This window comes from Thrips palmi, unplaced genomic scaffold, assembly GCF_012932325.1.
Source record: "Thrips palmi isolate BJ-2018 unplaced genomic scaffold, TpBJ-2018v1 HiC_scaffold_5, whole genome shotgun sequence".
In the NCBI taxonomy this organism is placed as follows: Eukaryota; Metazoa; Arthropoda; class Insecta; order Thysanoptera; family Thripidae; genus Thrips; species Thrips palmi.
The window spans coordinates 2401997-2425839 of NW_023144632.1; the positions used below are offsets into that span (position 1 = coordinate 2401997).

Here is a 23843-nt window from a genome sequence, read left to right on the forward strand (position 1 = left end):
GTAAAGTTGTCATATCCTCCGGCAGCCAGGCCCAGGTCGGCCCGGCTCCGGCTCCGCGCCGTCGGCTGCACTTCGTGGGATTGGGCAGGCCACCGGCCCGCCCCGCCGGCCCCCTCCCCTCCCCTCCCCTTCCCGGTAGTTGGCATGGTGGGCGCGAAACTGCGGACACACTGCTAGCGACCGCTGTTGGGGACCGTCCGTAAGCGCCCCCGCCGCTGCTTCGTCTGGACACAAATCGCGGATTTTGGTCTTCGGTCGCAAGGAGTCGGGCTGGGCTGTTGTCCGTATGGTGGCGGTCGCGCTGTTGGTCTCGCGGTGACTGCAAGGCCCGCCCCTGGGTCGCGCTGGAGCCTCTTCCGACCGCGTCTCGCGGAGAACTCTAGAAGGGAAAGCGGATATGGACAGAACCGAGATAGGGTTATGTTGTTGGGGCGCGCGGATACAGCAACCGTGTAGCACTGCCGGAGGTGCACCGCCTGTGTTGCCGAAACGCGGCGCCGGGAATCCCTCGATGACGTCGACACGGCGCAGGGATTCGGGCCCGCGCCCCGCCCTCTCTCCGCACGCCACTGTCCGCCGTAGCTCGCCCTTGACCGACACAACATAATCAGCCCTTCTGCCTGAGCTCCAGCGACAGCTGACTCCTGTCGGTCCGACCACTTCGTCGACACACTCTGCCCTGGGACTATCGCGTGCCGGTGCTGAAACTGAAGTGTCCCATTGCTTTCAAGACCGGAACCTGGTAGGCCCGGCACTGCCGCGCGCCTGGAGCAGTCAGTGCCTGCCGCAGCACACAGCGACGACCACACAAACGCACTACCGTCGCCGCGAGGATAAGCGAGCAAGCTGGAACCTCGAACTTCAAACCGGAAACTTGGAGGACGATGGAGGCGCCACTCGCCAGCACGCCGCACCTGAAAACACTCTGGGGGCCTTCCCCCGGTGACCGACGGTCACCCCAGACCTTGCGCTGGAGGGGGCGGGGAGGCCCCTCCCCCCCTTCACTCCCTCTCGCTGGGGCCCGCGCGCTGCGTTGGATGCACTGGCTGGGCTGGTTGGTGTCCCTCTCTCCTCGCGTTGCGTCGTCCTCGGCGTTGGGGCGGGCGATGCGGCGCGGCGACGGCGTCTCTCGGTGCTGAGTTTGTGGTATCCTCAGGATGTGGGCGGTAGCACGGCACTAGTTCTAACCCTACCGATAGATAGACTCGCGGCACCCTACAACACTGGCTAGCCCGGCGGGCGGCTGCCTGGCTCGGCTCGGCTCGGTCCTCGCCTCGCACCAACGCGCTGCGCACCGAGCGCAGTTTGCCTGAAACGACGGCCGTCCCAGCCAAGGGAGGCCGATTTCGCGTCCCTTTGCCAGGTACGCTACGCGCCGCGTGCAGTTTTGCCTGCTTCGACGGTCGTCCCAGCGGAGGAAGACCGATTTCGCGTCCCTTTGCCAGGTAGCCGGAGGACGGTGCGCTCGCGACCGCTGCCTCCAGGCAACTCCGCCTACCCACCAGGCGCCCCACCTCTCAAAGAAACTGACTCGTAACACATGCGGCGGCCTGTGACTGCTCGCCCTTCCATACGCCGGTCGTAAGTAGAGGGCATCATTACAAGCAGACAGCAATGGCAACCCCCTACATGTCTAAACAGGGTGGCTCATAGCAAGTCTCAAAAAAATTCGGATTTCGGAAAGAGTGCGACGGCCCCTCGAGATGGTCTAGCGCCTTGAAAGTAGGCAATTCGCTAGCTCTTCAGCCGGTCAGTAGGCAAAAGGTGCGACACCCCAGCCCTTTCCCCTCCCCGGACTTGGATCTGGAGCCGCGCCTGTCCGCAGTGGTAATGATTTTCTTGTTTTCTTCAAGATTTCATTGGCGTTAAAAGGATTGAGAAGATTTTATTGAAAATTTCTAGCGAAAAGTCGGATTAGTTGGAGCCTGACAAAATTGTTATCCGATCCGCGCGAGGAAAGACGTGGCGCTGGACTTCAATGCAAACCAACTATGGAATCAAATCAAGAAGAATAGCTTCAATCCAAACGAAAAATACGCTCAGTTAGATCCCTGCAGTGCCAACTCTGGATTATTCTTCAATGAAATTCAGAATGACTTAGAAGCGTCTGATGAAAAAATATTCTTGTTTCAATGACAATTTGGATTGAATCAAGAAATTCGTTCTCTGGGTGTAGTCTTAACGTCATCAATTTTGTAATGATCATCATGAAACCTCGTTCTACGAATGCATAAACTTAGTTCCCGGCACTCACAAAAATTTGCTAGGGCGGCAAATTTTTTTTTGTCATCAGTGTCACAGTTTTGGGAGCCTGTACGAAACACCTGTTTACCCCAGCGCGTTACAACTGCTTCACGCCTCTTTTGTTGTAACGACGAAATTGTGAGGCTCTCGCCTAAAAGGGGTTGCAACCATGCTCAGAGGCACGATCTCCCTGTGACGTCAGCATCAGAGCTGCAAGCTCGGAGAAAAGAATCGAGCACATCGAAGTCCCCGGATGGGGATTTGAACCCGCACTCTTCGTATTGAGACGCGACATCGCAAGCCACTGCGCTGCCGATCTGCCTATGCTGTCATGGTCCGTCGCAGCGACTTGAACACTTTGCAGAAGCTGCGATCGTCCAGCGGTCCGGGGCTCGCGCGGGCAGCTCACAGCGTGAATCTGGTTGGGCAGAGACCCACTTCACGTTGATGTGTAGCTGAAGTAGTCATGACTTCGCTGCATCCTTTGATGGGTCGTATTATTCCATTCACCTCCGCCCGTTAAAATTTTGTAAGTCGGTTGTACTGATCAACTGTTTTATGCTTGGTCTCCCCGGGGACGCGCACCTTCAGAAATAACCACATCTGTAGAGAACCTGCACATCACGTGGCTCAGTTCCGTCCCTCATCGAACTCATTACTTGTAGCTTTGCCTACATGAGCCAATATATTTGCTTTCAGAACAATATTGGCTTCGTTCTCAGAACTAAAACTCAATCGCTCTTGAAGTCAAGAAACTAGTTACAGCAGCAAGTGTTTCTCGTTCCTTGAAGCTACAAATTTGTTTCAACTAGTAATCTTCTTAACGTTGCGACGGCAAGAAAAAAGTTTGTTGTCATAACCAACTTATTTTGCTCCGGAAAAATTAACTAACTTTTTCGTTGTCACAACTAACTTTTTTTCTCCGTGTGAGTATAGCACGTATGGTGCAATACAGCTGAGGTATCGCACCATACGTGCAATGCATCCCGAAAATGCCCTATGCTAATGCATGGGAATGGGGAGGCATTGCACTTCACGTGCAATGCTTTTGCATTGCACCAATTGACGCTATTCTCATAGCGTTTGGATTCTCAGTGTAAGTCTCCTCCAGCCTAGTGGCGTGAGCAGAGATTTGGGAAAGGGGGGGGGGGGGTGCAGGCGACGCATTTTGCCTACTTGCAGACTGCCGCAAATTGCCCACGTTCTAGGGAGCTATCTAGTGCCTTAGGGGGGAGAGAGTATCTACCCCCCCCCCCCCCCCCCTCGCGCACGATACAACTGCAGACTGCCACAGCCGCACAGTGGGCGAAAACACCACTTCCGACGCGAAAGTGTCCAAATGTGAAAACTTAAGTCCATGATCAAAGTTTTTCTCAGGAGGTTCAAAAAAACTATGCAGAATTCAAATCCAGCATCGGTTTTCCGATAGAGAACTTCATCTATTTTCAGGAAGGCTCGATAGTCTAAGGTTTCATTTTTCTGTTACTTTCCCTTAAAATATTGTGGACTTTGTAGTTAATATGTGCTTTTCGCTGTCCACGTAAAGAAAAACTGAGCACAGGTCCGACTAGAGCACTTTCTGGCGATTCTAAAACCGTTCTTGGATTGTATTTTGGCCTACAAATGACCATTATGCTGCCATTTTAGGGAAAGGCGTAAAGTCGTAATTTTTCAGTTTCTTTCGGCGGCATCAAAAGCCCTACAGAGCTCCACATCCGCACTAGGCTGAATCGATATAAAAAATGTGTCCCCTTCACGATGGAGCAAAAATTAGATACTCCAATCCACTCGCTGCCCTTTTTGGTAACCTAATTTCTATCTGTACACAGAGCAAAAACACTGGTGAAACTAAAGCGTAGTATTACCCACGGTTTTCAAGCGTAATCAGTTTACGCTTGAAATCAAGCGTTACAGGCTCATCCGCCAAGATTTTCCCTATCTAAATGCATGGGGGAATTTCTAGCCTATGCTTTATTTCAAGCGTAACGTCTTCAAGCGTAACTTTATGCTTGACTGAAGCATTGAGTTGCGCTTTAGTTTTACCAGTGAACGCAGTTATTCGTTATTTTGTCGCGCGCGCGGTGCTTCGCATGGCTGTAAGTCTGGCATTTTCCATTCAAACCTATAGCATGCGCAGACATGTCTTGTTTGTCTTGTCAAGGCGAATCCATTTCTATAAAGAATTGTCGATTTGGACGATTTTGAAAATTTAGTCCAACCCCTTGCAAATATTAATAAGGCATTCCATTGAATTTTAAGACAGATTTCAATGAAATTTTATTTCAAAGTATGAACGACGTTTCTAGCTGCCCTCAGAACCTACGGGTTAATTTCAGACTTGCAAAGCGAAAACAAGACTTTTTCACGTGGAAAGGGGTGTTTCCGCCCGCTGTGTGCCGGGCCCGCACGCCGAGGATGGGACGCCTGCGGCCGGAGATGGTGGGCCAGCCCGCACCTAGTGCACGCGCTGTGGGTTGCCTATGCAGCCTTGCAGGCGCACCCGCTCCGGCCAAGAAAATTGTTTGTTACCGTTCACCTGTGACTTAAACGAAGCTTCTTAGAAAGATTTGATCGCAGTGGTCATTGATATTCACTATCCTAACTCCTCATACTGACCGATCTGGGTTACTTCCGCCGCGGGCTGATCAGGACCGCAAAGAAACGGGCTCTCAGGGCGGTCCAAGGGTGCAGATGTGGACATGCCCCTCCATATCTCTCAGGCCTCTCAAATACACAGCTCAATATTTTAAGGGGTTGTTTAATGATGTTAAGGGAACGTCTGTGCAAAGTTTCAAAAATATCAAAAAATACGAAATTGGTGTTTTGGGTTAAGAAAGTTAATTAAAAGTGAAAAATAACAAGAAAATGAATTTTGACTCGATGTGCATGTTTTATACGTCATTCGAAGCGGAATTGTACCCTCTTTCACGCGCTTTGCTCGGTTTTTCGATATCTCAAACGGTTCAAAAGTTATGCGCACTTTTGTGAAACTATGAATTTTTTTTATTAAATGTACCAAAAAAGAGCCATGTCTATATCTCCCAAACCACTTGACTCAGACCAAAACTGTTTTACACCGTTCATAAGGACCCTAATTGGTGGCGAAACACAAAAATTCAGACAGTTTTGAGGTGGTCGATCCCTCGACCTCGGTGAATTAGCGTGGAATGACCCTGCAGCGAAACTTCTATCTGACATAAAAAGTAACTGCAAGACAACCCAGAAGGCCGTTGATGAAATTGTACAGGGCATAGATTATCTGATGAACATTTACTTGGACGTTTTAAAGGTACAACCTATTGTGAATCCATTCTTAAAATCAACAATATTTTTTGAATATTTTAATGACCATATTTTTTGGCTAAATTCCTGTTAAATCATGGTATTTTTATTCTATTTAACCCACATATGTTTGAAATTCCTTTGTTTGTTATGTTTTTAGGAGAACTTTGTTCAGACAGCGTATGGGCAAGCAGTTTCCCACGATGATGTCCTTTCTTTTCTTGAGAGTTTTAAAGGACAGTCAATTTTTGAAGGAGTTGGTACGCAGACTGAATTGGAGACCTACCTTAAGCATTCAAGCGGAGGGAGCAATGTTGAGTTAGATCAAGTTGTCCTGGAGTATAAGGAAGTTTTGAACAAGCAAGGAATACCTCGAAGAGTTCCTTTAAAATATGGCTATGTGATACCATTTCTTCCTCAATTGGAACAACTCCTCAATTGCAAGGATGTGCTGGAATGTGTTGACAATCCTTTACCTCTTGATGATGAACTTTATCGAACAGTGACTGATGGTCTTCTTTATAAATATCATCAAGTAACAATGGAACATGGTCCACAAACTTTATGCTTTATCATCCATGTCGACGATGTTGAACCATGTCATGCCTTGAAATCCAAAACTGGTAAGCATAATGTAAGAATGTTTTATTGGATTTTAGGCAATATTCATCCTGATAAAAGATCTTCACTGAAGGCCATTAATCTTCTTGCAATAGTGAAGGTAAAAGTTGTAAAAGAATTTGGAAATGACCACTTCCTTGAGGACTTTGTTGAGGGTATGAAGAAATTGGGCACAGAAGGAGTAGTCTTCAACATACAAGGTGTTCCAAGAAGATTTCATGGGTTTCTGCTGTTTGCCTCTGCAGACAATCCGGCTGCTGCCAATCTTGGTGGTTTCAAGGAGACTATGGCTGCTTTGAGACCATGCCGTATGTGCATGGTCAAGTCTATTGATTTAAATAACAGCTTTTTGGAGAATCCTGATCTCTTGAGGAAGTTAGAGGAACATAATGAACATGTGAGGCAAGTACTTTCATTTCAGGGTAAAAGGACAAGAAGATCAGTACGTCATGTGCGTGTTGTGAACATAAATGTTGATGATGAGATTGAAGAAGCCTGTGACATTGATGTGGCCGATGAAAAATATCTGGACCACTGGCATCCTTCAACAAACTTTGGTGTGAATGGCAAAAGCATTCTCTCTGATTGTCCAGGGTTTGATGTGACAAAATGCCTCGCCCAGGATATCATGCATGTGCTGGCTGAAGGTGTGGTCGAAGTGCTTTGTCGTCGTATTTTGAAAGATCTGTGTTTCCCTCCTCAACGTCAAGGGCGGAGAGTGACACCACTTTTATCGCTGGACTTTGTCAACAAATTAATACAGAGCAAGTGTGATTTAGGACATTATGAGACAAGTAGGCCTTCTGTAATTGAAGCTTCTCATGTGAATGGAAAGAAACTTAGACAAAGTGCCTCTCAAATGATGGTTCTACTGCACTTAATGCCGTTTATAGTTCATAATATTTGTCCTCAAGAAAAGCTTGATCTGATCATTCAATGCATCAAGCTTGTCAATTTGTGCAAGTCTTATGAACATAGTAAGAGTGATGTCTCCACTGTGAGAATTATGGTGGAACATTTTGGAAACTCTTTTGTTCAAGTTTATCCTGATGTGAAGATTTTGAAGCTTCACTGCCTCGCTCATCTGGCAATGCAGGTCAGTCTCAAATAGAAACCCGAGCTCTTACAGCATCACTGCTTGAAAGCCTCCAAATGTTTAAAGTCTTTCTTTGCGCAGATCCGTCTTCTGGGCCCACTTCGACAACAAGCCTGTTACCGCTCTGAAAGCATGCACACCAAGGTCACATCTGTTGCACCTGTGGTCCGATGCAAGAAAAATATTGCTTTCTCCTGTGCTTCAAGATACTTGTCAGAAAGAAATGCGGAGATAATGGAAGGCAAAGCAAACGGAAATTTTCTATATGAAGGTGATGTGGTTAAAGGTGCTAAAGCAATTGTTGTGTCCAGCCTTCCCCAAAGTGATGCCTTTTTGGAAAAGTACAGTGAACTTACAGAAAGCAGTGTACTTTTTGAAATGAGAGAAGTTTCAAAGGCTGGAAGGAATTGGTATACTGGTGGAGTTGTAATGGTGGAAAAGGCTGGTGCTGATTCAAAATTTGGACGAATTCATAAACTCTTCATTAATGAAGCAGGAGAGATCATTTTTTTGTGTAAGAGCTATGTGACACAATTTGTACCAGCTCTTAAGGTTACTGTAAAGTGAAAAAATGTGAAATATCATTTTCCAAAATAATTGTGGCATCATGTTTGTATTTAGGTTTCAGGTTGCTTACTATAAGATGAACTTAAACCCAAAGTTGAGGCACTCAACTCCCATTATTTTCTGAGTTATTGCAGTTTACGTAACAAATTTAGTCGTTTACTAAAAATTCTCCTTGCGATGAACCAAAAGTTGTCGAGACTTGATTTTTGTTTTACAAGTTCTTTATTGATTTGCCTATCTCGTAGCAAAGCCGGATTTCCAAAATTCCAACATAAAACAGGAATTTTTCTAAAAAAACTAAAAAAAACACCAAAAAATACCAAAATTTTACCAAATTTAAGTAAAAAATTCAAAACGCATTTTCCAAAGAGTAATTACAGCTTATCTATGCATATATTGTCAAATCCGGCTTTGCTAGTCTGTTTGCATGTCCATTAAGTCTTAAAATAAAAAGTCACACCTCCGTAAACTTTTTGGTTCATCGCAAGGAGAATTTTTAGTAAACGACTAAAATAACACTAAAACCCTCATAACTTTGGATCTAATGAGAGTTGGGAGTCCAGTCTGTGGCTGTAAAAGTTTTTCGTAGTAAGCAACTAGATCACCAAAAACCAAAGCACTGCCACCTATACTTTGGAAGATAGTTTTTTCACCTTACAGTAACCTTAATGCTTTCCAAGTTGTGAGATGCCAATCAGCATGTCAAGTTCTCAGCCTTTCAGATCTTCCATTCAGTTTTCCCATCACAAGATACTCTTTCAATCAAGCACGTAATGTTCCTGTGGCATATCTTCTTGTTCAGAGTCCAGGTGGAGATGTGTAGAAGTGTCTCTTCAATTGATGTCACAATTTCAATGAGAATGCTCAAGAATGGAAAGGTAATGCTTTAGACACAATAATTGTAATGCATGGTTTTGGTTAATATAGTTAATAATTCAGTTTAAACATAATGATAACTTAATTGTAAGCCATGACTTTATCATATATCCTTATGTGGAAAATACATGGCATGTGACTAAAAAATGGCACTCTGTGATAAACAATGAACAAAACAAGAAATGATTTAAGACTTTGCCATACTAATGAACAACTACTAAATAAATCATCGCTTCAAATAATTTGGCAAAGTGACTAAAAAAAGGCACTCAGTAATAAACAATGAACAAAACAAGAAATGTTTCAACACTTTGCCTTACTAATTAACAGCTACTTCATAGCTTCAAATAATTTTTTGAAAAATGTCTTGACTATTTTAGGTATTTTATTTAGCCTATCATCTCCATTTAAAATGTGGTGCAATGTCAGCAATTGCTTTTCATACACCTTGGGAAAATCAATGTTAAAGACAGCATATACAGATAGAAGTAAAGCTACACAGTCAAAGGCTCTTGGTTTGACCATACTGCATAGGGTCTCCCCATTGAACACTATAATAGCACTCACAAGTTCCTCATCATTTTGTACTGCTATAAGTGCAGGAGCTAGCCCTTTTGGAACCTTGTTGAAGATCTCAGTTGTGTCTATTGATGCCTGTTAACATAAAAGATTCTTATTTTATTTTTGTTTGGATTTATGTCACTCAAATATGCCTTTTTGTTTTCAGGTACGAATAAACTCACATCACAAAACTGGATGCATGGAAAATTTTCATCACTGACTTCGAAGTAATTCTCAATCTTTTGAAGTAGTTGAGCTTTATCTAATTCATTCTGAGGACTCTCATCTACTGAAAGGATTATTGCCAAAGGAGCCATAGAATGTTCAAAATTTTCCTCTAGCTTCTCAAGTGTGGATTCAATTCTTCTGGAAAAATCATACATCAACTGCAACAGAGAAAATTATAGGTGGGTTAAAATTTGTATTTTTGGACAACACTTACAATAATTATGTTTGTTAGTCATTACCAAATCTGGGTGTTTCAAATACTGATATAAATCAATTGCACTTTTCACAGGCATTTTTTGGATTGAGTCTGAAGTAACTACTGTCATTGCGTCCAGGGCTCTCTTTGATTCATCTTTGTTGCGGACTGGCTGTCTTAAAATATAATCTGCCTGATAAGCATCAATCACTCTCTGAGATGATTCAGCTCTCCTGCAAACAAATTAAAATTTCATAGACCTCCCTCACCATTTTCATTGAAACTAGCTGTGGTAAGTGCAAAATGCATTACCTTTCAGCATCTTTGGCCATTTGAATAAGTTCCCTTGCTGCTTCATATCTCTCTTTTTTATTCTGTTCCCAGTTCCTGTCATTACGGATGCTGGCACTTAAACTGCGACGAATGTGACCCTGTGAAAAGGATAGACAAGAAGTTGTCAGGGACAGATGCATCATCATTTTAAAGAAGCCCTAAAGAAACTTACTTTGTAGAACTTGAGACCAGGAATTTTCATTGATTTTAGTCGGGCCAAAACTTGAATTTCCAGGACTTTGTACTCGGATTTATATGGGTATAAGTCCTTCGTCACATTGAGGATGTGGGCCTTTAAGAACTCGTTCATCCTTTGTGTGTGAGTCTGTTTCCTATACACTAGTCCTTTTTCAAAACTTTCCACCAGCTTCGGTGGGAATGGTGGCAGTAATTTGTATATAGTAATTCTTTGTCCAATTGATCGTAATTTCTGCAAGAAAAATTATTGTCAGATTGAGGAAATAAGCAGTGCTAAAATTCTAGAAACGCATGGTGGTATAGCATACCTTGTTTGGCTTCCGCCTCTTAACAGCTTGTTTGGTTGAACTTTCCTGCAATACATCATGGTTTCTGCTGTTAATATTTTTGCAACTACAGCTTAAGTTAAACCTAACTTAGAGAAACTCAATATAGATAATAAATTACCTTAGGATTGCCTGTAGTTGAGTCAAAGAGCCCTGCGTCTGTAGAATCATTTTCTTTATCATTTTCCTCATCAGACAAAATGCTTTCATCAAGATCTTTTGGGAAATAAAATCATAAATTAGACTTTCAAGTGTCTTCAAATACACCAGAATGTTTTAAGTTTTTAGTAATTAGCAATGTTTTTTTCACAAGAAATAAAAATGTTCTGCTTACTTTCAGATGCCTTCGCACACTGCACAGTTTGAAGTCTTTCCGATCTGCGAAGCTGGTTATCGCCTGGAGGATCTTTTGCTGGGAGCTTCTTCTTTGGTGGCAACCGTGGTTTATTTTTGGGTACTAACATTATGGAAAGGTATCATGGTTAGATTTGTAATTGCAAAAACTAATTGAAAATTTGTCACCTGTTTGTATTTTACTTGACACTCACTAAAGTTCATATCCTCTAGGACAGCCATGTTGCTTTTCCTTCTTTCCTCAGCTTCTCTAAGATAATCATTATCATCATCAGAGGACTCCAAATCACTAGCGGGTCTGCAGTTAATCAGAAATAAAAATTAATCAAAGTCAATTGGTGTGTACTATTGTGATCATCAAATGTGTTTTAAACTAATGACATCAAACAAAGAACTAGATAATTTTAAACTTTTAACAGAAATGATCCATGCTATTAAATGCTATCTATGCTTTTAAATTTCAAACCAACATGTTGACTATACAGTATGTTCAAAATTTGTTAGTTTTTAAGTGCTTTCTATGTGAAACTGGGATATCATTGTTAATAGACATTTAACCTACCTCTTCCTTGACTTTGAAATTGTGCCTGCCTTTTTTTTGGTAGTTGCAGTTGTGACATCATTCCTGCAATGCATGGAAAATTTTAAATAGTGAAACAAAGTCTTCAAATAAAAAACTGTTGCAATGTAGCTGCTTACGTTGTGTTTTCTCTTGCTGTGGTGCCCTTTGTTGTGCTCGAGGTTGTGCTGCTGCTTGCTGCACTGCCTGGACCATTGCGATGGCTTAACACAATGCTCTTTGAGCTGCTGCTTGCTGCACTGCTGCTTCCACCACTGCACCGGGCTGAAGCATTGCTGCGAGACGCCACTTTCACACCTTAATTTACAAAATCAGCGGAATAGTTCATTCTTATCAGGCAAAAACCCTTTTACGATTATCAAAGAAATATTATTGTTACCAATTGAACTTAAGTATTCTTGCCCTTCATCATCTGGAGCCCTTGCTGGAGCCTTGGTTGCTTCATTTTCCTGCAACAGATATTTTATACTTATTATAAATGTTTTTTTTTTCCTTTTTTTTCTAAAAAGTTTTGGAAGTATTGCTGCACTGTGTTGTTGTTCACCATTAATTTTAAATTGAAAAAATATTTTTTTAAACTGCTGCTGATTTTGCATCTGTCTAGCTCCCCACCTATCCCCAATAAGCCATTTCTTTCATAACTGGAAAAATCCTTGGGGCTGGAGACTGGGGGAGTTGGGTGGCTGTGGAGGCAGTGGCGTAGCAAGCACCGGGTCAGAGGGTCAGCTGACCCCAGTTTTTGAGCTGCCCCGGGTCAATCCCCTGCGAGGAAGGCAACATGCAATGCATTGACCCCCCCCCCCACTTTTTTGGCGTTCCTACGCGCCTGTGTGGAGGTGTGAAATCGCTGGCTTTGTTTTGCCTAGATAGGCGTCGAAACAAGGTAAGCAGATCGCTCAGCCCTGTGATTTCAAACTCATTGTCGTGCTGTCTCTCTCGCACTTGTGGGGCGTTCTGTTGAAGAGCGAGAGAGAGAGAGAGAGCGACACAGTCCTATCAAAGTCCATCCTTTACATCCCTTATGGTGTACTCACACGTGCAGCGAATGTAGCGAATCTGACGGTGACCGGCTGGGCCGCAGTCAGAGTGTCTTCATCCTCCAACTCCACTTCCTGGTTAAGCTCTGGATGCATCGCATAGAACGTTGGATGGTGGGTGACCAAGCGCCTGGTGAAAACGGGGTCTCTTCGGCACATCGCCACGAAGGACTCCCGAAACGCCAGGACGGTCGGCTCGCACTTCAGCGCCTTCACTCTGCCTTCGACCAGCACCACAACTTCAATCATTTTCAACTAGATAATTAGCGAGGTAATCGACAGTCCTTCGCAGTCTTAAACAGTCTTCCACCGGCACCAATTTTCAAACTAATCAAAGCTCCAACCGCGCAGGACGGTGCGGCAGGCATACCAACGCTGACAAAACAAAGAAACAAAAGGAAATGATTCCCACAACAGCGAAGTTTCGAAGGCAGTTGCGAAACTGATAAACTTTTAACTTGATTTCGTTAATACTTCTTCATTTCTGTCAAAAAAGTTTTCTGACTCGGTGAAATTTTAAATTTTGGTGGTTGAAGCAACAGGTGGTAGCCATTGGAATGTTCTTAGCGGGCGGTGACATTTGTTTACTTCCTTTTTCAAACACAAAATGGCTGGTGTTTTGGCTGTGAGGAGATTTTACCCAAATCTTTGCACGGATATTTCAAGTTATACTTCGATGGATTCGATGACATCGCCTTGGATAACTGAGCGGCGAGAGTCACGATGTCGACCCGTCTGAACGCCGGGGCTTGTCAAAGCGTCATCGAGATGATTTAAGTCTGGCTTGTGGTGTCACCACACTTACTAAACAGGTTAGTGGTGATAGTGATTCCACACTGTTTTGACTGCAGCCTCAATTGGAGGATTGCTTCAATGTGGTGCGTTGAGAATTTATCTAGTGATTGTTTGATTTAGTGGAAGGGGATTGGCTTGAGCCCATCAAATTGACAAGCTGTGACTATGCAAACTAATGGCTGAAAATGATCGTTTCAAAACTTGCAAGATGTGGCTTAGGCAACAGAGCAGAGACGGAAATGATTTATGGGTGATCTGAGATTTAAAAGAGCATGTTTTTACCATTGAGATAACTCTTTTCATCACCCAGTTAAACCCGTTGGAAACCTTGTTTACTCGGTGCCTGGCCAACTAGCAATTCAATTCTGCGTGCTTATCCCAGTACGCACTTTGAAATGCGTGCTTGGTAAGCATGCACTTGTAAGAGCGTACTTGGATGAGTACGCTTCTGCAAGTGCATGCTTGACCAAGCACGCTCCTCAAAGTGCGTACTGGGATAAGCACGCTCCTGGAGAAGCGTGCTTGGAAGCATGCACTTAGAAGTGCGTACTGAGTACGCACTTAAATTTTGTGTGCGTGTTGTAAGATTGCCTTTCGAAGCTTTGGCTTTGCTGACTTTAGGACTTCAAGTAGCGCTTTGTGCGTATGTGCACGTGGAGCCATTATCAGAAAATGATCTAGAGTGGACCTTCCATCTCTCTTTTATACTTATTTTTCGGAATGTATATGACAGTAGACTCCCCCGGGAAAAGGAGCGAGCGCATTCGCAAGTGATCTCTTTGTTTGGGGTGAAAATCGAACAGAATGTAAGTGTGGCCCACTTTAGTAGCGTCTTCGTAGGCCTCATGCAAGGCACGCCAGTTAGTGGGGTCGACTTGAAGGCAGAACGTTCGAATTTGGGCTAAATCTCGCGAAGTTTTGAACAGAACAATGTAATGCGAGTTAAGACTGATTTGTCGCATCCCATCGGGAAACAAACACTGACTCAAAAAGAAAATGGACAGATTCCGATGGCTTGATCCCTTGATGTAAAATTTGAGTAATTCTTTGTTGTGGTGTTTAAGTTCTTCCATAAAATCATCTATGATCAGTAATTTGGGCCCTTCCCCCGAAGGAAAGTCATTCAGAATGGGAAGTTCTTGTCTGAAATCAACGACTGTTCGTAGATCATCATACATACTTTGCCATTCTGAGTAAAAATAAATTATTTTTTCAAAAGCTGTGCTAAACATTGCCTCTCTGTTTTCAATCAATTTCTTCATGAAGAACGTTTTCCCAGCGCCTGTTCCACCCACTATGAGGGCCGTGCATGGATGTTGAAAAGTCAAGTCCATTGTTGCAGTGAGAATGAGAGAGACGGCAGGGGGGCCTCTCTTTTATACCATTCTTGGCTCAGCGCGGCGCGGCGCAGCGCGCCCACCGCCCGCCTGTTTTACTGTTCAGCTTCTAGTGCTGCCAAATAGTACTCCAACCACAAACCGAGGCGGCGCGCGTTCTTGGCAGTACACTCATAGTAAGGTGTTGTGGTGTGAATGATGTTGCGACAACGCGCCGACAGGACAGGGAGTTTGGATGGTGGAGGTACTTTGTAGTGTATTAGATCTTTCACGGTTTTGCCAGGTAGTAAGGATCGAAGCAACTTTGCTTTATCATCTCCCTTGACGTAGAGTACTGCAAATGGCGCAGTGAGACACTCCAGCGTGCTTATCAGCGTGGAGTATGGACGTTCGCCCTCATCCCATTCCAGGCCGTGTTTATTGAATGTCAGATCTTCATTCTGCTGTCTCACTGATTTTTTCAGTGACTTGGCAGTGTAGGGCGGCCCAAAAGTGGTCATAGCAATGAACTCGCCATTTTTTTGCGCTTTGAAAACGCTGAACTCTTTGACTAAGTAAGCTCCTTTTTTTCCCTGCATCAGCTGCATGTCACACGTGGCATACTTCACGGCTGACATCGTGACACTGATGTCTGCAGCTTTGCTCAGCGAGGCTTTATACTCTGGGCCTGGCCGCGGGGCGGCGCGGGGCCTGGGCCGGGCCGCGGGGGCAGCGAGGGGCCGCGGGGGCGGCGTGGCGGGGCGGCGCGGGGCAGCGAGGGGCCGGGCCGCGGGGGCAGCGCGGCGCGGGGCCGGGCCGGGCCGGGCCGCGGGGGGGGCCGCGAGGGGCCGGGCCGAGGGGGGGCGGCGAGGCGGGGCGGCGCGTGGCGTGGCGGGGCGGCGTGGCGGCGCGTGGCGTGGCGGTCCGGGCGCGTTTTCTGTCTCGGCGCGACGAGAGCGCCGTCGCGTTAGGCAATGTGGCGTACGCGCATGCTCTGCGGGGCTGAGTAGTGGCCTAGCTGCCAGGCGCTGTCATAACTTCTCCCCTGGGGCCGGCTTGCAAACTCCCCCGCGCTCATTTTTTTGTCATTTTTTCAGTTTTTTTTTTTTTCGTTTTTTTTTGTCATTTTTTTCTTTAGTTCTACGCCACTCTCAGTTTGTCCATGAGGAGGTCCAGCGCTTCAAGGACATCCTGGTCCTCGTCTTCCACGTCCCCATAGGGGTTGTACCCGAATGGGACGGTCCGTTCGAGATCGACTCGGCGGCGCTTCGTGTTCTTTGCCTGCCATGTCTTGACTGCAGGTCGCGTCACGACTTTCCAAGAGGGAAGGCGGGCAATCTGATGAGAGATGGGAACAACAACCTTCTCTTTCTCTCCCAACACCATGGCCTCCCGAGTAAAAATAGAAGGCTGCAGAAAGGCTGACGCACGGCTGACGCATGGCTGTATGGACCGTTTTTTGGCTGTATGCATGGCTGCCGTGGCTGCGTTGCAGCCATGTCGCAGCCATAGCGACGTCCTGGACTTGCAGCCATGCACGCTGCAGTGGCTGGTCTGGCTGTTTCACGGAGCGCTTTGGCTGTGAAACGCTTCAGAAGCTGCGCACAGAAGCCTTTTGGCTGCCCTAAGCAGCCTACAAACGCTGCCACGCACAGCCAACTTAGCTGCAGTGGCTGCAGGCTGTGCGTCGCAGCGTGTTGGCTGCTAGCGCCAGCCCTGCCGCGGCTAGACGTTACAGCCATGTAGGTTGCAATGGCTGTAGGCTGCGCGTCGCAGCGTGTTGGCTGCTGGCGCCAGCCCTGCCGCGTAGACGTTACAGCCATGTAGGCTGCAATGGCTGTAGGCTGCGCGTCGCAGCGTGTTGGCTGCTGGCGCCAGCCCTGCCGCGTAGACGTTACAGCCATGTAGGCTGCAATGGCTGTGGGCTGCGCGTCGCAGCGTGTTGGCTTCTGGCGCCAGCCGGGCCCCGGCTGCACTTTACAGCCACGTAGGCTGCCATGGCTGTAGGCTGCGCGTCGCAGCGTGTTGGCTGCTGGTGCCAGCCGGGCCTTGGCTGGACTTTACAGCTATGTAGGCTGCCATGGCTGTAGGCTGAGCGTCGCAGCGTGTTGGCTGCTGGCGGCAGCCAGGCCGCGGCTGGACTTTGCAGCCAGGCGGGCTGCAATGGCTGTAGGCTGCACGCTGCGCGTCGCAGCGTGCTGGCTGCCAGCGACAGCCTGGCCGCGGCTGCACTTTCCAGCCACGCAGGCTGCAATGGCTGTAGGCTGCGGGTCGCAGCGTGTTGGCTGCCGGATGCAGCCGGGCTACGGCAGGACTATACAGCCATATGGGCTGCAATGGCTGTAGGCTACGGATGCAGCATGGTGGATGCTGTCGGTATTCAGGCGCACTCCTTGATTAAAGGGTTATAAAAAATAGAAAAAAATAGAATGGGTGCGTGGTATGCTGATATTTGAGTTGAATACGTTAACACACATAAGCCATGCAAGTTTCGTAAAAATCGGGACACTTTTTTGTTATCTTTGATATCTCGGGAACGGTAAGTCCTAGATGAAATTACTTACCAGATTTGGATCTGGAACGGTGTTGGGACCCTAGAAAATCTACTAAGGGCTCCATAGAACTTCAAAGGGCGTAACAGGCACCCTCAAAGGTCGTCATGGGGACCTTCATGTACTAAGGAGTGAAGCCTAGTAGCGATATGGGTGCTGCCGATGGCATCCACGAAGCTGCAGGATGCGGCCGAGATGTGGCTGTGATCCGCAGCTTCATAGCTGCCGGGTGCAGCGTGGCCCGGGCGAAATAAGGCTGCCTGGAGCATCCTGAAGGCTGCGGGGTGCAGCCTACAGCAGCGCCTCACAGCCTCCAGGCTTCCGGAGGCAGCGTGGCCCGGGAAAGGAAAGCTGCCTGGGGCATCCTGAAGGCTGCGGGGTGCAGCTTAGAGCAGTGCCTCGCAGCCTCGTGGCTGCTGGGGGCAGCGTGGCTCGCGAAGGAAGGCTGTCTGGCGCATCCTGCAGGCTGCGGGGTGCAGCCTAGAGCAGCGGGGGCAGCGCTGACTGGGCTCTAAAGGGACACTTCAGTGGCTGGCAGGTGCAGCCTGAGACGCTGCACCGGCTGCGGATGGCTGTATTTTGGCTGACGTATGTCCGAATACAGCCAATGTCTGCAGCCATCCGAGTTCCATCCACGCGTTGTCAGCCACCTGGAGGGAGCCAGCCTGCAGCCAATCTGCAGCCTATAATTTTCTCTCGGGCTTAAGTTGGTCGTAAGTGACTAATTCGTCACAGGACTTGTTAATATTGATGCCACGCACTTTTATGCAGAGTTTGACATTATTGGTGTCGCCCTTAGATAGATCGTGCGAATCTGTTTTCCCAGTTTATGGGACTCGTAATCCAGCCACATCAAAGCCTTATGAGACTGACGCCCCCTTCCATGGTATCCTCCAGGAGGGGGTATGGAAATGGTATTCTCAGGTAAAAAGTTTTTTCTAAAAGCATTCATTACGGCAGAACTGATTGTGATCGAATTTTCAAAACAATCAAAGCCCGCAGTTTCTTGAAAGAGCTTTCGAAAAGCGCCGCACGCTTGCCTGAGAATACTCACGTCCGACTCACAATATTGTATTATTTCTTTTTTGAAATTAAAGAGATAATTCTTTGATACTTGTTCATCGTACCACAAATAAAACTGATCAGCTGCTTTGGCTTTCATGGAAGACACACAATTATAGGATTTATCCAGTAAGGGACCTTCATAATCATAAAACTCTTTTCTATTGGCCAAAAACGGCCAGTAACCTTTTTGTTCCTTTATTCCAAAGGAGCGGGGGGCAGCACTGAGGGGCATTGCTAGAAAGCAGAGTGAATCAATAAATTTCCACTTTCCAACTTGAAGGCATATTATTTTAGCGCCATTTAAAATGACCTCAGGTTTGAGTTTGCGAGAAATCATTTCTTGCAACACAAAAATACTGTCAAAGCTCTTAGCATTGTGGGCCACGATCAGTAATTCTGCTTTAGCTGGAAAGGAACTGAGGTAATCTAGAAACTGACCCGTCACATTTATGCCTTGGTCATCAAGATCGTGAAAAACATGCTGACGACTTCCGCAAACTTGACAAAAATATTCATTTTGTATCACATTCAGACAGGCATCACACACTGCCTGAGAGACAATCAGGTTCACTTTATGTTCAAAAGTATCTACTTTTCCCTCTACAGCGTCACATTGAGTGGTCTCTGAATCCCAGTATATGGAAATCGACGGAATTTTGTCGTTTTTCTGTTTTTCAGTCCATTTTTGCATGAAGCATAAATGATTTTCTTTGACATTATTTTTACAGTTCCTACAGTAGACAAAACCACAAACGTGTTCCCTCCTTCTCAATAAGCAGTAACTCGTTTCACATTGCATGCAAAACCTGTAGGCATCGCATTTAGTAAGATTACTATTAGGGAGCTTCTTGTTTTTGTGGTTTTCAAAACATTCTCCCCTCACAAATTGGTGGCGGCATTGGTCACACCGTATCAAAGTGGAATGCGCGTCCAAGTGATTTGCTGGACCTAAACACCTCCAGCAAGTCTCCTCACACCTGTGCTCACCTACGTGAGAATAAAATTTCACGCATTTCTCGCAAAGATACTTTTTATCAAAGACCTGACGGGGGTAAAGTACAGCAAAAAAGTGATTTTCAATCATCAGGAGATAAATATTCTGTCGTTCAATGGTCCAGGGCCCTTTAAATAAACATTCTTTTCCCTCTCTGTCTCCGAAAACGCAGAGTCTGAACGACGGCAGGGCATCTTGTAATCGCCGCACGTCGTCCAGCGTGCAGGGTTGAGCAGGATCAATGTGAGCCGCTTCACATAAGGCAAGAGCTTCCTTTCGCTGAATGAGTGACTGTGGCTTTTTCATTTTGTAAAACGCCTGGCGATGCATCTTTCCACGCGCGATGGCCACAGCAACACTCCTCGTCAGACATAGGTTATCATCACTACTAGAGCTCTATTTAGTTAAGCTCACGCCGTCGCGAGGGGGCGAGAGCGAGGGGGCGAGGGCGTGAGAGCGTGGGCCGAGGGATGCAAAAGTGAGGTTATATTCTAATGCTGGAACGTCAGAATACTGCTCACAGCAACCATAAGGTAGACTAAAACTACAGAGAGCATGCAGAGAGTCTTTTGCGACTCAAATTTTTGCCGCTATGGGATCATAACCTCACTTTTGGAAGTATAAAGACTCCCCCCACCTCGGCCCACATCCACGCTCTCACGCCCTCGCCCCCTCGCTCTCGCTCCCTCGCGACGGCGTGAGCTTAACTAAATAGAGCTTAGGAGAGTATAGAGAGGCCGAGGCTATTTTTCTCTCTATCCACTGCTCTTCTGTCTCATGACCGTTTCGGCTGGGACGCCTTCCAGAAGGAGGCGGAGTGGGAACGTGAATAAAGCTGATCTGGAGCCTTCCCTCCAACATAAAGGACTGGTTGGAGTTGAGCACGCGTGTGAGCTGGTCCACTCTCCTCAGGGAGAACCAAAGAGGATTCTCGTGGTTGCCCTCGTTCTGGATCTCCAACACGACCCTATCATCGGGTTGGGCTTGGAGAGCTTCCACCTGGCGGGACAGCATGGTGTCAAACAGCCCCACCATGAGCTGCTCATCTGGCAGAGTGTTGCCCAGCCCCGAGACCTGCATCACCTCCTCGCGGAACGTAGTGCGGAATCGCTCTAGTCGGCGCTCCCTGGACTGCAGCACCTCCAGCGTGGGCTGCTGGGGCTGCTCCGGGGCGGGTTCCGGCGAGCAGCTGCGCGAACGGTCCCGTTTTCCACCCCGGCGGTGCGCCTGCGGGGTAGGCAACCCTTCCTGCGCGGGTGATGTGCGGGCCGGCGGCGGCGTGGTGGCGCGGCGCGGCGGAGTGGCGGGGCGCGGCGGCGAGGGCGTCCATGGCCTCCAGGGGCGTGCCGGGGCGGCCCGCGGCGGAGGGGTGGCGGGGCGTGGCGCGGCGGAGTCATCGCGGTGCTTGCGGCCGGCCGGCCGGGGCGCCTGTATTTATCCGAGCGCCGTAGTACTCTATTTGAACTTGAGGGGGCGTGCGTGTCGCGCTCCAGGGCTCCAGCGAGCGCTACTGCGCATGCGCCAGTATTGTTCAATAGTTCCAAATTAGTACTTGAGACGGCGCCACTGTCGCGCCGCCCCCAGGATAAAAGCGCGCCCCCGATCCTGGACCGGTACAGTCTTACGTCAAGCGTCGCAGTGCCAAGAAGTTCCCGAAGAAGTCGCCGCTAAGAAGAGTCGCAGCCTAAGAAGAAAACCTGTCTTTCTCAAGACATGTCTGCCCCGAAGCAGCAAGCCGTGAAGAGGGTGGCCAAGAAGAGCTTGAGCCTCAAACCCCGCGCCAAACGCCAAATTCTTGGCGACCTTGTGGCCGATCTCGGCCTGGACGAGGAGAGTCGAACCTCCGTGGCCAACGAGGAGGGAAGTGCACTGGCTGCCCCTGGTGCCGGCGCCCCCAGTGGCGTCAAGCCCGGCGTAGTTGGTGTGCTCTCGGCTTCAGAGGAGAATGCGCGCCCCGCGCCTAGCATGCCCCTGCTGGACTCCCTCGAGGTCCCCGTCGACGCGGCCGCCTCCGCGCCCGTCGACTTCATTGAGTTCCCACTGGTGCGCGGCGAGCAGGCCGCCGTCGAGGCCAACAAGGCCGCCGTCGAGGTGCCCAGTGGCGAGACCCCCCTCCCCCAGATCCCGGAGGACTTGCTCATGGACTTTGAACTGTCCTCGAGCCTCCCCCTTGCCCCACCCCCTACAGCCGTAGAGTCTTCAAGTTCAGACTTGTATGACTCCACTAGTGAGTCCTCTACCACTTCTGACTTGCTAGACCAGATGTGTAATGAGGCCTATAATCAAATGATGGCTAATGAGACTGTGGAGGAATTGGGGTTGAACAACACCCCCACTGTCATGAAAATACATGTCAGTCTAAAAAATAATTCTAGCCCCTCAGAATTCCCCTTACAGTGCATCCCAAGGGACTTTGCACTCACTAAGAATGGTTCTAAAACTATTCGAGTCGGTCTAGATGTAGCCACTGATTTTTCCCCCTTTGTGATGTTCTTCGGTGAAACCAACAAACAGGGTAATCGAATTTACCATAGAATGAGTCCAGCCGAACTGAACATCATGATGTCCCGAGAAGTCCAGATGCATGTTTTAAATGTACTGGAAAAAAGAACTGAGCTAGAACCTCTTTCCTTTGGGGATATCACGCTTTCAATTAACAAAGATAAAACATTTAATACAGTGTGTGTTGAGAAAAAAGAATCTCCCATTAAAATTTCCCTTGCTCTCTCTACATGGAAGATGGTTTACAACCTGAAAGAAAATATAGAGTACCATCTCATGAATTTGACGGAAATGTCAATCCTTGCCAGGTCTAACTTTGACCACTTTATTTCCCACTGCAAGGAATACTGTATGAGGATTGGATACAAGACACCCCAATCAGTAGTCCAGATGACATGAGACCATTCTGATAATCTGATGGCTGGAGCAATGAGAAGTTACCTGGCTTCATTCCCTATCTCTGTGAGATTAGATCTGATGTCTTATCATAAAGATTTCATCAAAGAAGCCATTTATCAGGCAATGAGAGAGGCTTAAAAATTTAAAAAATCCCCCAAAAAAACTGAGATAAAGGCAAAAAAAGGAATACAATAGTTGAAAACAAAAAAAAAGAAATATAATACTAAACCCAAAAAAAATGATAATGAAAGAGTCTGATTTAAAAAGCGCACGGAGTAGCAGGCAGGCCGTTTTCATAGAGCAATGATGACTGTAGAAAAACAATATGTTTTTCTCTGAGCTAATTAAAAATTAGAGAGAGAAGCATTCTCTCACTAAAAATATCATTGGAGAAAATCCTACAGTGTAGTGTTCAGAAACCTCCACTTTTTCTCAATAATTCTTCACTCCCTTTAACAAAAAGATACTGTGGACTGTAAATACCAATTGTGCTTTCATTTTCATAAGTGAAAACAATAGGTGTCATAAGACATCTGAGTGTGCAAACAATTCAGTCACCTCTGCCGTTCGATTTGGACCCGAGAAAGTGAGTGTCTCTATCACTCAAAATTTCACCAAAAATTTTAAAAATCTCATCAAAATGACTATCAGAGAAGCTTCTCCATTACATAAACTCTATTCAAAATGAATGGCGCACTCGGCAAGTCAATACAGACAGAGCAGCTGCCCTGTACAACTTATCTTATCACTTGAGTCTACCCAACCCAACCATCATAAGGTTATGTTGTCCATATTTCATTTCTCAAATATAGATAAATTCAAAAGTGACACTCCACTAAAACATAACGAGAGGCTCATTCCCTTCATATTCTTGCTGAGAGTCTATCACTTTTACTCAAAATAAGTTCCAAAATAAAAAAAACAGTTCTCTGAAGTAAAAGAAACAAAATGTCAACTTTCCTTCATAAATTCTCCACTCCTTAAATGAAAAAAATACTCTGGCCTCTAAATACCTAATGTGCTTAAGCTCAAATAGAAGAAAACAGAAGGAGACAAGAGTTAATCTTTGTGTACAAACAATTTAGTGTCTTGTTCCGTTGGAATTAGTGCCGAGAAACTAAATGACTCTATGTCCCAAAATTTCTCCAAAATTTTTCAAAATCTCATCAAAATTACTATCAGAGAAGCTTCTCCATTACATAAACTCTATTCAAAATCAATGGCGCACTCAGCAAGTCAATACTGAATGAGCAGCTGCTTGTGACAAGATAACATTACCAATATCGACTCACACACTATAAGGTTAAACTGTCAAACACAACATAGGTCAGAAATTAATTAATTCAAGAGTGTCACTCCACTAAAACTTAATGAGAGGCTCATGCCCTTCATGTTCTTGCTATAGACTCTATGAATTACACCAAAATAAGTTTCGAATCATATAAAAAGTGAACTGCGTTGATTAGACTCAATGAGCCAAGTAAAAAAGGAAAATTCTTGAATGTTCATCAAAATTATAATCAGACAGGCTTCACCATTCTCTAAACTCAATTGAAAATAAAAGCCAGCTTCAGCACACCAAAATAGAGGCAAAGTTTTAAGTCCCACCACACATAGTGCTCAAGTCCACTAAGAGTGACAACAATCAAATAATACTTGTCTCGAGATTAAGATAAGAGGAGAATAGGATTGACAAGGAAGAAAGTAGAGATGATTCAAAA

The 23843-nt window shown here is 46.4% G+C and overlaps 2 protein-coding genes across 2 annotated transcripts; one reads left to right on the plus strand and one right to left on the minus strand.

Annotated features, from left to right (window-relative positions):
- Nucleotides 1-4002: 4002 nt before the first annotated feature.
- LOC117650753 lies at nt 4003-7810 on the plus strand. Its single transcript, XM_034394350.1, has 3 exons — nt 4003-4047; nt 5687-7243; nt 7325-7810. The coding sequence occupies exons 1-3, from the start codon at nt 4003-4005 to the stop codon at nt 7808-7810; spliced, it is 2088 nt and encodes a 695-aa protein (XP_034250241.1).
- Nucleotides 7811-9016: 1206 nt separating this feature from the next.
- Nucleotides 9017-12775, minus strand: LOC117650754. Its single transcript, XM_034394351.1, has 13 exons — nt 12497-12775; nt 11842-11911; nt 11582-11759; nt 11445-11507; nt 11077-11180; nt 10863-10985; nt 10650-10744; nt 10511-10555; nt 10177-10434; nt 9984-10102; nt 9715-9904; nt 9430-9633; nt 9017-9340 (listed from the first exon to the last, which is right to left on the minus strand). Exons 1-13 carry the CDS (start codon nt 12746-12748, stop codon nt 9017-9019), a joined length of 2025 nt encoding a protein of 674 aa, XP_034250242.1. The 5' UTR covers nt 12749-12775.
- Nucleotides 12776-23843: the final 11068 nt, after the last annotated feature.

What these genes read in the sequence shown, in the direction of transcription:
- LOC117650753 (XM_034394350.1), top strand. Translation starts at nt 4,003, where the DNA reads ATGGAGCAAAAATTAGATACTCCAATCCACTCGCTGCCCTTTTTG. An exon ending in TCCACTCGCTGCCCTTTTTG is followed by an intron (nt 4,048 to 5,686) that starts GTAACCTAATTT and finishes TTATGTTTTTAG; the next exon opens with GAGAACTTTGTTCAGACAGC. An exon ending in TCGCTCATCTGGCAATGCAG is followed by an intron (nt 7,244 to 7,324) that starts GTCAGTCTCAAA and finishes TTCTTTGCGCAG; the next exon opens with ATCCGTCTTCTGGGCCCACT.
- LOC117650754 (XM_034394351.1), bottom strand. Translation starts at nt 12,748, where the DNA reads ATGATTGAAGTTGTGGTGCTGGTCGAAGGCAGAGTGAAGGCGCTGAAG. An exon ending in GTGTGCGAAGGCATCTGAAA is followed by an intron (nt 10,745 to 10,862) that starts GTAAGCAGAACA and finishes ATTTCCCAAAAG; the next exon opens with ATCTTGATGAAAGCATTTTG. An exon ending in ATTTGAAACACCCAGATTTG is followed by an intron (nt 9,634 to 9,714) that starts GTAATGACTAAC and finishes TCTCTGTTGCAG; the next exon opens with TTGATGTATGATTTTTCCAG.